The sequence below is a fragment of the Myxine glutinosa genome, chromosome 5 (genome assembly GCF_964187855.1).
Source record: "Myxine glutinosa chromosome 5, kmMyxGlut1.1, whole genome shotgun sequence".
NCBI lineage: Eukaryota > Metazoa > Chordata > Myxini > Myxiniformes > Myxinidae > Myxine > Myxine glutinosa.
In genome coordinates this window covers 6,168,175-6,181,081 of record NC_136265.1, presented here as the reverse complement: position 1 = coordinate 6,181,081, position 12,907 = coordinate 6,168,175, and the positions used below count along the sequence as shown (strand labels likewise).

At 41.8% G+C, this 12,907-nt stretch overlaps 1 protein-coding gene across 1 annotated transcript in view; it reads left to right on the top strand.

Annotated features, from left to right (window-relative positions):
• Positions 1–12,907, top strand: part of LOC137428009 (desmin) — an 81,173-nt gene that overhangs the window by 50,560 nt on the left and 17,706 nt on the right. Inside the window, exon 4 of the mRNA XM_068117902.2 lies at positions 10,729–10,824. Within this exon, the coding sequence (XP_067974003.2) occupies positions 10,729–10,824 (96 nt within the window). The remainder of the gene's footprint in view (positions 1–10,728; positions 10,825–12,907) is intronic.

Below are 12,907 nucleotides of genomic sequence, written 5' to 3'. Positions count from 1 at the left end.
GTCGATATGCTATATATCTATGCTATATGCGTCGATATGCTATGTCGATATGCTATATATCTATGCTATATGCGTCGATATGCTATATATCTATGCTATATGCGTCGATATGCTATGTCGATATGCTATATATCTATGCTATATGCGTCGATATTCTTTCCGCTATCCTGTGCATTTTCCTCATTCTGTTCTGAATAGTCGGTGCAGATCTCTGAAATCGGGCTTCCGCCAAAGGCTTTCCGATGGTCGTATGAACGACCAAGTTGCGCACAGACCCATCGGGTTTGCCTCGTATCTCCGACGATGACCACATTTCCAGTAACATTTCCACTTCGGCCTTCTCCGACGGACGACCCTTTTCTTCATCTATAGTATCTTCAGACTGGGCTCTGCTTTTTGTTTTAGCTTTCGGCATTTTACTTTGAAAACTTTGAGAAATCGAGAATGTAAGACGCACGTATCGCTCAAATCAAGTGCAGCAAAACACGTGTATGACGTCACCAGGTTACGGTCGATCCGGCAGCGCCATGTTTCGCCTTCTGAAACCGGAAAGAGCTGAAAACCCGGAAGTAGTATTTGCTGCAAAGCTCATACTTGCGCGCACGTCCGGTGGATTAATGTGCGGTTTACCCCCTGTGGACATCTTTCTCCCCGTGAGCCGAGGAGTACCCTAGGTACCTCCCTTTACGCCGGGGAATGATTACCCTGCACTCGGGGACGTGTAAACGCAGCCTTAGTCTCTCTTACTCTTAGTCTCTCTTACTCTTAGTCTCTCTTACTCTTAGTCTCTCTTACTCTTCGACTCTCTTACTCTTAGTCTCTCTTACTCTTAGTCTCTCTTACTCTTAGTCTCTCTTACTCTTAGTCTCTCTTACTCTTAGTCTCTCTTACTCTTCGACTCTCTTACTCTTAGTCTCTCTTACTCTTCGACTCTCTTACTCTTAGTCTCTCTTACTCTTAGTCTCTCTTACTCTTAGTCTCTCTTACTCTTAGTCTCTCTTACTCTTAGTCTCTCTTACTCTTCGACTCTCTTACTCTTAGTCTCTCTTACTCTTAGTCTCTCTTACTCTTAGTCTCTCTTACTCTTCGACTCTCTTACTCTTAGTCTCTCTTACTCTTCGTCTCTCTTACTCTTCGACTCTCTTACTCTTAGTCTCTCTTACTCTTAGTCTCTCTTACTCTTAGTCTCTCTTACTCTTCGACTCTCTTACTCTTAGTCTCTCTTACTCTTCGACTCTCTTACTCTTAGTCTCTCTTACTCTTAGTCTCTCTTACTCTTCGACTCTCTTACCCTTAGTCTCTCTTACTCGTAGTCTCTCTTACCCTTAGTCTCTCTTACTCTTCGACTCTCTTACTCTAAGTCTCTCTTACTCGTAGTCTCTCTTACTCGTAGTCTCTCTTACTCTTCGACTCTCTTACTCTTAGTCTCTCTTACTCTTAGTCTCTCTTACCCTTAGTCTCTCTTACCCTTAGTCTCTCTTACTCTTCGACTCTCTTACTCTTAGTCTCTCTTACTCTTAGTCTCTCTTACTCTTAGTCTCTCTTACCCTTAGTCTCTCTTACTCTTAGTCTCTCTTACTCTTAGTCTCTCTTACTCTTAGTCTCTCTTACCCTTAGTCTCTCTTACCCTTAGTCTCTCTTACTCTTCGACTCTCTTACTCTTCGACTCTCTTACTCTTAGTCTCTCTTACTCTTAGTCTCTCTTACCCTTAGTCTCTCTTACTCTTAGTCTCTCTTACTCTTAGTCTCTCTTACCCTTAGTCTCTCTTACTCTTAGTCTCTCTTACTCTTCGACTCTCTTACTCTTAGTCTCTCTTACTCTTAGTCTCTCTTACTCTTAGTCTCTCTTACCCTTAGTCTCTCTTACCCTTAGTCTCTCTTACTCTTCGACTCTCTTACTCTTAGTCTCTCTTACTCTTAGTCTCTCTTACTCGTAGTCTCTCTTACTCTTAGTCTCTCTTACTCTTCGACTCTCTTACTCTTAGTCTCTCTTACTCTTCGACTCTCTTACTCTTCGACTCTCTTACCCTTAGTCTCTCTTACTCGTAGTCTCTCTTACCCTTAGTCTCTCTTACTCTTCGACTCTCTTACTCTAAGTCTCTCTTACTCGTAGTCTCTCTTACTCGTAGTCTCTCTTACTCTTAGTCTCTCTTACTCTTCGACTCTCTTACTCTTAGTCTCTCTTACTCTTAGTCTCTCTTACTCTTAGTCTCTCTTACTCTTAGTCTCTCTTACCCTTAGTCTCTCTTACCCTTAGTCTCTCTTACTCTTCGACTCTCTTACTCTTAGTCTCTCTTACTCTTAGTCTCTCTTACTCTTAGTCTCTCTTACCCTTAGTCTCTCTTACCCTTAGTCTCTCTTACTCTTCGACTCTCTTACTCTTAGTCTCTCTTACTCTTAGTCTCTCTTACTCTTAGTCTCTCTTACTCTTAGTCTCTCTTACTCTTAGTCTCTCTTACTCTTAGTCTCTCTTACCCTTAGTCTCTCTTACCCTTAGTCTCTCTTACTCTTCGACTCTCTTACTCTTCGACTCTCTTACTCTTAGTCTCTCTTACTCTTAGTCTCTCTTACCCTTAGTCTCTCTTACTCTTAGTCTCTCTTACTCTTAGTCTCTCTTACCCTTAGTCTCTCTTACTCTTAGTCTCTCTTACTCTTCGACTCTCTTACTCTTAGTCTCTCTTACTCTTAGTCTCTCTTACTCTTAGTCTCTCTTACCCTTAGTCTCTCTTACCCTTAGTCTCTCTTACTCTTCGACTCTCTTACTCTTAGTCTCTCTTACTCTTAGTCTCTCTTACTCTTAGTCTCTCTTACCCTTAGTCTCTCTTACCCTTAGTCTCTCTTACTCTTAGACTCTCTTACTCTTAGTCTCTCTTACTCTTAGTCTCTCTTACCCTTAGTCTCTCTTACTCTTAGTCTCTCTTACTCTTCGACTCTCTTACTCTTAGTCTCTCTTACTCTTAGTCTCTCTTACTCTTAGTCTCTCTTACTCTTAGTCTCTCTTACCCTTAGTCTCTCTTACCCTTAGTCTCTCTTACTCTTCGACTCTCTTACTCTTAGTCTCTCTTACTCTTAGTCTCTCTTACTCGTAGTCTCTCTTACTCTTAGTCTCTCTTACTCTTCGACTCTCTTACTCTTAGTCTCTCTTACTCTTCGACTCTCTTACTCTTCGACTCTCTTACTCTTAGTCTCTCTTACTCTTAGTCTCTCTTACTCTTCGACTCTCTTACTCTTCGACTCTCTTACTCTTAGTCTCTCTTACTCGTAGTCTCTCTTACTCTTAGTCTCTCTTACTCTTAGTCTCTCTTACTGTTAGTCTCTCTTACTCTTTGTCTCTCTTACACTTAGTCTCTCTTACTGTTAGTCTCTCTTACTCTTAGTCTCTCTTACTCTTAGTCTCTCTTACCCTTCATCTCTCTTACTCTTAGTCTCTCTTACTCTTAGTCTCTCTTACTCTTAGTCTCTCTTACTCTCTCCTTATTCACTTAGTCTCTCTTACTCTCTCCTTACTCTTAGGCACTCTTACTCGCTCCTTATTCGCTTAGTCACTCTTATTCTCTCTTACTCTCTCCTCACTCTTTACTTATTCTCTCAGTCTCTCCTTACTCTCTCCTTACTCTTAGTCTCCTCCTCTCTCCTTATTTGCTTCGTCTCTCTTACTCTCTCCTTACTCTTAGTCTCCTCCTCTCTCCTTATTTGCTTCGTCTCTCTTACCCTCTCCTTCGTCACTTAGTCTCGCTTTTTCTCTCTTACTCTCTCCTTACTCTTTACTTATTCTCTTCGTCTCTCCTTACTATCTCCTTGCTCTTAGTCTCTTTCTCTCTCCTTATTCGCTTAGTCCCTCTTACTCTCTCCTTATTCACTTCGTCTCTCTTATTCTCTCTTACTCTCTCCTTACCCTTTACTTATTCTCTTAGTCTCTCCCTACTCTCTCCTTATTCTCTTAGTCTCTCTTACTCTCTCCTTACTCTTCGTCTCTCTTACTCTCTCCTTATTCGCTTAGTCTCTCTTACTCTCTCCTTATTCTTTTAGTCTCTCTTACTCTCCCCTTAATCTTAGTCTCTCTTACACTCTCCTTACTCTTAGTCTCTATTTTTTTTTTTTTTTGTATACTGAATCGAGGCTCGTGAAAGAGCTAACATTTATTTCACAAACAAATCAACCAGACAAACAAAATATACAAAAAGAGGGAGCGGAAGACAAGATGGGGAGAGAAGGGGAAGTCTCCTTACTTACTCTCTCCTTACTGTTACGGGGTCCTCCCCTATCCCCTGGTCTCGGTAAACCTCCCAACCCCGAGAGGGTCCCCGGCAGAAAGATATGTTATCCTTGGTTGAAATCAATCAATAATGAAACCCTCAATGAAACCATCAAATGAAACAATCAAATCAATAATGAAACCACACCAAGGGTTATGAACAAACAATAATATATTATAAATCACACCGGAATCACGACACAAATAATAATAGCAATTCACCCTACAATCACTATCTTAAGATGGTACCACCTTATCTAGTCCTTTATCCCAAACTCACGGCACTCCCCCAATGTCTCTGTACCCCTCCAAGGCGAAGTCGATTCGCTCCAGCGATCGTTGGATCAATGTCCGATCAAAATCAATTGAGGCGTGGACGATCGAAGCAACCCAGAGGTCACGTGGTCCAACACCCAGCAAAATAGCGGTGGAATGGAAAACCTCCCAAAGATGCGCTCCGACGTACACGTTTGCGGTTCAATCAGCGAGTCTCCTTATAATCCTACAAACGCCACTTTCTGGCACAGCTGTCCCCGGCAACCCACCGGGGAATAATGCCCGGCCGACGCGACAAAAACCTCCTTCACTGAAGGCAGCGTGCGTGGCGAAATGGCAGACGGCTTTCACTCAGGCCGGGGCTTCGAGGCAAGGATACTCCGGACCCTCAATGCAGATACCCGACTACGCAGGCTCCACAGCACTCCGGCGATATCACCTATTGCAGGAACTTCCTTTCAAGGACTCAAAGTCCACTCGCGACGTTCGCTCAACCACGCTCCATACAGAGCTTCAAGGCACGTCCTTCCCTGTCCTTACGTCTTCCTCTTCCTCGCTTTTTTCTCTTTTTTTTTTTTCTTTTTTTTTGTATACTGAATCGAGGCTCGTGAAAGAGCTAACATTTATTTCACAAACAAATCTTCCGGGTCACGATCCGATTTCCTGTCTCAGTTTTACCATGAGCGCTTTTAACCCTTTTAACCACAATAACCATTCCCTTAAACAACAACACCCATAATACTTAGAACCCACAATAATAATAATAACAGCAATAATAATAATAAGTGCCGAAGCCGTAACATTACTCTTACTCTCTCTTACTCTCTCCTTACTCTGTCTCTCTTACGCCATCCTCACACTTTATGTTATTATTCGTTTTTTGGGGTCACTCAATTTTTTTGGGTGCGTGTGCGTGCGTCCAACTCTTTGTGCGTCCCACCCCTCCCTCCTCAACTTCATAACCCCTCTCCCACCCTGCCAACTACATTTCTTCTCACACGAAGGGGTTCTTAATGAAAAAAAAGCTAACATAGTAATTATAATAGCATTAATTGTATATTGTAGAGTTAACTATTTTTGACAGTGCTGAGTTGCACTTCACTACGCTGAACCACAACATGTGAGCGTGGGATTCCAAACGGTTTAGTTTCCAGAGAGAGAGAGAGAGACACAAACAGCTGTAGGTGTAGTGTTACTGTTGGTATGGTAACGAATTGTACCATATCAACTTAGTGACAATTGAATGTGCCTTATTGAGCCTATCCCATTACTCTACTATATTATCAAAAGTATTGGGACAGTGAGGAAACATGTAGGATGACTGATGTACAACCATTTATTCGTTTTATGATAATGTGTCTACATCAGGAAGACTTTGTCCCATATGTCAGGAGATATGGCATCACTCCATTTAATATTATACCATTCCTGCTTCACATCAAGCGTAGGTTCAGTGGTGGGTCATGTTCTGGTCTTGTCCTTCGCGTGGTGTCCCGAAGTGGTAGGATCGCAGGCTTTATGTCAGGCCTCTCTTCTAGCCATTTTACACAGGCCACATAAAGACAGAAATAGGTAGGTGTCATCTATATTTACAATGGAATCAGATGGACAGCAGTGGGAGGGCAGAGGGAATGCCAAGACTGTGGAAGAAAATTCTGCAGTTGGTAGAGGAAAAGCCAGAGGTCGACTTCAACTACGCCTATGGACTGTAAACTCACTTTCATATAGATACAGGGTGTCCCATAAGTCTGGAACCATAGGGCAAAATGATGAAAACGGCTTGTTTTGAAATGAAAAAAAGGATGAAAACTGCTTGTTTCGAAGTGAAACAAACTGATGGAGACGACTCGTTTTGAAACAAAACAAAATGATTAAAACGGCCCGTTTTGAAATTAAACAAAATGATGAAAACTGCTTGTTTTGAAACAAAACAAAAAAATTAAAACGGCTTGTTTTGAAATGAAACAAAATGATGAAAACTGCTTGTTTTGAAATAAAACAAAATGATGAAAATGGCTTGTTTTGAAATAAAACAAAATAATTAAAACGGCTTGTTTGGAAACAAAACAAAATCATGAAAACGGCTTGTTTGGAAACAAAACAAAATGATTAAAACGGCCCGTTTTGAAATCAAACAAAATGATGAAAACGGCTGTTTTGAAATAAAACAAAATGATGAAAACTGCTTGTTTTGAAATAAAACAAAATGATGAAAACTGCTTGTTTTGAAACAAAACAAAAAAATTAAAACGGCTTGTTTTGAAATGAAACAAAATGATGAAAACTGCTTGTTTTGAAATAAAACAAAATGATGAAAATGGCTTGTTTTGAAATAAAACAAAATAATTAAAACGGCTTGTTTGGAAACAAAACAAAATCATGAAAACGGCTTGTTTGGAAACAAAACAAAATGATTAAAACGGCCCGTTTTGAAATCAAACAAAATGATGAAAACGGCTGTTTTGAAATAAAACAAAATGATGAAAACTGCTTGTTTTGAAATAAAACAAAATAATTAAAACGGCTTGTTTGGAAACAAAACAAAATCATGAAAACGGCTTGTTTGGAAACAAAACAAAATGATTAAAACGGCCCGTTTTGAAATCAAACAAAATGATGAAAACGGCTTGTTTTGAAATAAAACAAAATGAAGAAAACTGCTTGTTTTGAAATAAAACAAAATGATGAAAATGGCTTGTTTTGAAATAAAACAAAATAATTAAAACGGCTTGTTTTGAAACAAAACAATATGATGAAAACGGCTCGTTTTGAAATGAAACAAAACGATGGAGACGGCTTGTTTTGAAAAGAAACAAAATGATGAAAACGGCTCGTTTTGAAATGAAACAAAATGATGAAAACGGCTTGTTTTGAAATAAAACAAAATCATGAAAACGGCTCGTTTTGAAACAAAACAAAATGATGAAAACGGCTTGTTTTGAAATGAAACAAAACGATGGAGACGGCTTGTTTTGAAAAGAAACAAAATGATGAAAACGGCTTGTTTTGAAAAGAAACAAAATAATTAAAACGGCTTGTTTGGAAACAAAACAAAATAATTAAAACGGCTTGTTTGGAACCAAAACAAAATGATTAAAACGGCCCGTTTTGAAATCAAACAAAATGATGAAAACGGCTGTTTTGAAATAAAACAAAATGATGAAAACTGCTTGTTTTGAAATAAAACAAAATGATTAAAACGGCTTGTTTGGAAACAAAACAAAATCATGAAAACGGCTTGTTTGGAAACAAAACAAAATGATGAAAACGGCCCGTTTTGAAATCAAACAAAATGATGAAAACTGCTTGTTTTGAAATAAAACAAAATGAAGAAAACTGCTTGTTTTGAAATAAAACAAAATGATGAAAATGGCTTGTTTTGAAATAAAACAAAATAATTAAAACGGCTTGTTTTGAAACAAAACAATATGATGAAAACGGCTCGTTTTGAAATGAAACAAAACGATGGAGACGGCTTGTTTTGAAATGAAACAAAATGATGAAAACGGCTCGTTTTGAAATGAAACAAAATGATGAAAACGGCTTGTTTTGAAATAAAACAAAATCATGAAAACGGCTCGTTTTGAAACAAAACAATATGATGAAAACGGCTCGTTTTGAAATGAAACAAAACGATGGAGACGGCTTGTTTTGAAAAGAAACAAAATGATGAAAACGGCTTGTTTTGAAAAGAAACAAAATAATTAAAACGGCTTGTTTGGAAACAAAACAAAATAATTAAAACGGCTTGTTTGGAACCAAAACAAAATGATTAAAACGGCCCGTTTTGAAATCAAACAAAATGATGAAAACGGCTTGTTTTGAAATAAAACAAAATGATGAAAACTGCTTGTTTTGAAATAAAACAAAATGATGAAAATGGCTTGTTTTGAAATAAAACAAAATAATTAAAACGGCTTGTTTTGAAACAAAACAATATGATGAAAACGGCTCGTTTTGAAATGAAACAAAACGATGGAGACGGCTTGTTTTGAAATGAAACAAAACGATGGAGACGGCTTGTTTTGAAAAGCAACAAAATAATTAAAACGGCTTGTTTGGAAACAAAACAAAATAATTAAAACGGCTTGTTTGGAAACAAAACAAAATGATTAAAACGGCCCGTTTTGAAATCAAACAAAATGATGAAAACGGCTTGTTTTGAAATAAAACAAAATGATGAAAACTGCTTGTTTTGAAATAAAACAAAATGATGAAAATGGCTTGTTTTGAAATGAAACAAAATTATGAAAACGGCTCGTTTTGAAATGAAAATCACTTATTTTGCTCTATGGTTCCAGAATTATGGGACACTGTATATTATAACTTATGGGGCTATATATATCTATATATATATATATATATATATATATATATATATATATATATATATATATATATATATATATACTATTTATACACTACATGACCAAAAGTATGTGGACACCCAAACATCACACATCTCATTCCAAATTAATGGGCATTAATATGGAGTTGGTGGTCCCCTTTGCTGCTATAACAGCCTCCACTCTTCTGGGAAGGCTTTCCACTTTTTTGCTGCAGGGATTTGCTTCCATTCAGCCACAAGGGCATTAGCGAGGTCGGGCACTGATGTTGGGCGATTAGGCCTGGCTCGCTGTCGGCGTTCCAATTCTTCCCAAAGGTGTTCGATGGGGTTGAGGTCAGGGCTCTGTTCAGGCCAGTCAAGTCCTTGGTGAAATTCTCATGGCAAAACAGGAAAGGGCCTTCCCCGAACTTAGAAGCACACAATCGTCTAGAATGTCATTGTATGCTGTGGCGTTAAGATTTCCCTTCACTGGAACTTAGTGGCCTAGCCCGAACCATGAAAAATAGCCCAAGACCATTATTCCTCCTCCACCAAACTTTACTATTGGCACTATGCATTCGGGCAGGTAGCGTTCTCCTGGCATCTGCCAAACCCAGATTCGTCCTTCGGACTGCCAGATGGTGAAGCATGATTCATCACTCCAGAGAATGCGTTTCCACTGCTCCAGAGTCCAATGGCGGCGAGCTTTACACCACTCCAGGCACTACAGTTGACGTTTGGCATTGCGCATGGTGTTCTTAGGCTTGTGTGTGGCTGCTCGGCCATGGAAACCCATAACATGAAGCTCCCGACAAACAGTAGTTGTGCTGACGTTGCTTCCAGATGCAGTTTGGAACTCGGTAGTGAGTGTTGCAACCGAGGACAGACGATTTTTACGCGCTACGCGCTTAAGCACTCGGCGGTCCCTTTCTGTGAGCTTGTGTGGCCTACCACTTCGTGGCTGAGCTGTTGTTTCTCATAGACGTTTCAACTTCACAATAACAGCACTTACAGTTGACCTGGGCAGCTCTAGCAGGGCAGAAATTTGACGAACTGACTTGTTGGAAAGGTGGCATCCTTTGACGGTGCCACGTTGAAAGTCACTGAGCTCTTCAGTCGGGCCTGTTCTACTGCCAATGTTTGTCGATGGAGATTGCATGGCTGTGTGCTTGATTATATATACCTGTCAGCAATGGGTGTGGCTGAAACAGCCGAATCAACTCATTAGAAGGGGTGTCCGCATACTTTTAGTCATGTAGTGTGTATATATATATATATATATACACACACACACACACACACACACACACACACACACACACACACACACTGTTACACCTCCGATGTTGTTGAGGCAGTACGGCACGGTTTGCATCCCATAACAGCCGAAACTGCATGATCTGTGAGCAGTAATGTCCGTGTGCCACATGGGGACATTACCTCTGCATTACTGCCACAGTGCCACACCAACCAGGAGCTGGTTTTGTGGGAAGGTATTAACAGTAAACGATAATAAGACCATTCCAACCCGATAAATTCATCATGGCATAAAACGATCCCTTGCTTGTGACCTTTAATCCTCGGTCTTTAAAATAGACTCGAGTGTGTGCTCTTCAGATAGACTCGAGTTGGCTCTCCGGGCAGGATGCGAAGCAGTAAGCAGGCGCTCATGTCATTTAATGCCATGATGCATATTTCAGGTCATGAGGGCCTTCGTGTTAATTAAATCCATTATTGAGGATATCTTGGGCTTACAGAGTACTTTACGAGGTTTACAAAAAGCTTGCTTTGTCTACTTTCTGACTAATATGAAAAGAAATGATGTAGTTACGGAATGAATGAGCGATGAAATTTTGGGTTTTGTCCACAGGATGTTGACGATGCGACCCTTGCACGTGTGGACCTCGAGCGGCGCATTGAGGCTCTCCATGAGGAGATAGCTTTCCTGAAAAAGCTCCATGAGGATGTGAGTTCTGTGCTTCTCATATTCGGTTAGCCTTATTCATTCACTATAATTTATCATTCATTCATTAAATAATTTACTCGTTCGTTCTGTTATTCACTTATTCATTACAAATTCAACGTTGCTTAAAGGATTCCATCAATGTTGGATGTCTTACATACAATGATATTCACAGAGCGTACATGGATATGGTATTCGAAATAGATGTGATCAACATTTCTGAAAATTTACTCCACATTGTGTAAATTTGCTCGATTATGGAGAAAACTTCATAATCTTATAAATAAAAGTCATTGTGTGTGTGTGTGTGTGTGTGTGTGTGTGTGTGTGTGTGTGTGTGTGTGTGTGTGTGTGTGTGTCTGTGAAACACCAATCAAGCCCAAACTCCTGGGCCAATTGACACCAAACTTGAGACATAGACCAAATTTGACCTCCTGTTGAATGGTTTTTTAAAGGAGGTTTTGTGATTTAAATGGTTTGAATTATGACTACATGCCCTAGCTGGTTTGAGGGGTACATGCCCTAGCTGGTTTGAGGGGTACATGCCCTAGCTGGTTTGAGGGGTACATGCCCTAGCTGGTTTGAGGGGTACATGCCCTAGCTGGTTTGAGGGGTACATGCCCTAGCTGGTTTGAGGGGTACATGCCCTAGCTGGTTTGAGGGGTACATGCCCTAGCTGGTTTGAGGGGTACATGCCCTAGCTGGTTTGAGGGGTACATGCCCTAGCTGGTTTGAGGGGTACATGCCCTAGCTGGTTTGAGGGGTACATGCCCGAGCTGGTTTGAGGGGTACATGCCCGAGCTGGTTTGAGGGGTACATGCCCTAGCTGGTTTGAGGGGTACATGCCCTAGCTGGTTTGAGGGGTACATGCCCTAGCTGGTTTGAGTGGTACATGCCCTAGCTGGGTTGAGGGGTACATGCCCTAGCTGGTTTGAGGGGTACATGCCCTAGCTGGTTTGAGTGGTACATGCCCTAGCTGGTTTGAGGGGTACATGCCCTAGCTGGTTTGAGGGGTACATGCCCTAGCTGGGTTGAGGGGTACATGCCCTAGCTGGTTTGAGTGGTACATGCCCTAGCTGGTTTGAGGGGTACATGCCCTAGCTGGTTTGAGGGGTACATGCCCTAGCTGGTTTGAGGGGTACCTGCCCTAGCTGGTTTGAGGGGTACATGCCCTAGCTGGTTTGAGGGGTACCTGCCCTAGCTGGTTTGAGGGGTACATGCCCTAGCTGGTTTGAGGGGTACCTGCCCTAGCTGGTTTGAGTGGTACATGCCCTAGCTGGTTTGAGGGGTACATGCCCTAGCTGGTTTGAGGGGTACATGCCCGAGCTGGTTTGAGGGGTACATGCCCTAGCTGGTTTGAGGGGTACATGCCCTAGCTGGTTTGAGGGGTACATGCCCTAGCTGGTTTGAGTGGTACATGCCCTAGCTGGGTTGAGGGGTACATGCCCTAGCTGGTTTGAGGGGTACATGCCCTAGCTGGTTTGAGTGGTACATGCCCTAGCTGGTTTGAGGGGTACATGCCCTAGCTGGTTTGAGGGGTACATGCCCTAGCTGGGTTGAGGGGTACATGCCCTAGCTGGTTTGAGTGGTACATGCCCTAGCTGGTTTGAGGGGTACATGCCCTAGCTGGTTTGAGGGGTACATGCCCTAGCTGGTTTGAGGGGTACCTGCCCTAGCTGGTTTGAGGGGTACATGCCCTAGCTGGTTTGAGGGGTACCTGCCCTAGCTGGTTTGAGGGGTACATGCCCTAGCTGGTTTGAGGGGTACCTGCCCTAGCTGGTTTGAGTGGTACATGCCCTAGCTGGGTTGAGGGGTACATGCCCTAGCTGGGTTGAGGGGTACATGCCCTAGCTGTTTGAGGGGTACCTGCCCTAGCTGGTTTGAGGGGTACATGCCCTAGCTGGTTTGAGGGGTACATGCCCTAGCTGGTTTGAGGGGTACATGCCCTAGCTGGTTTGAGGGGTACATGCCCTAGCTGGTTTGAGGGGTACATGCCCAAGGACATGAGCCGGGGATTTACCAGCCTCCGGCCAACCCAACAGGGGCAAGGCATTGATGGTTGTGGGTGTTGGAGAGGGTGGGGGAG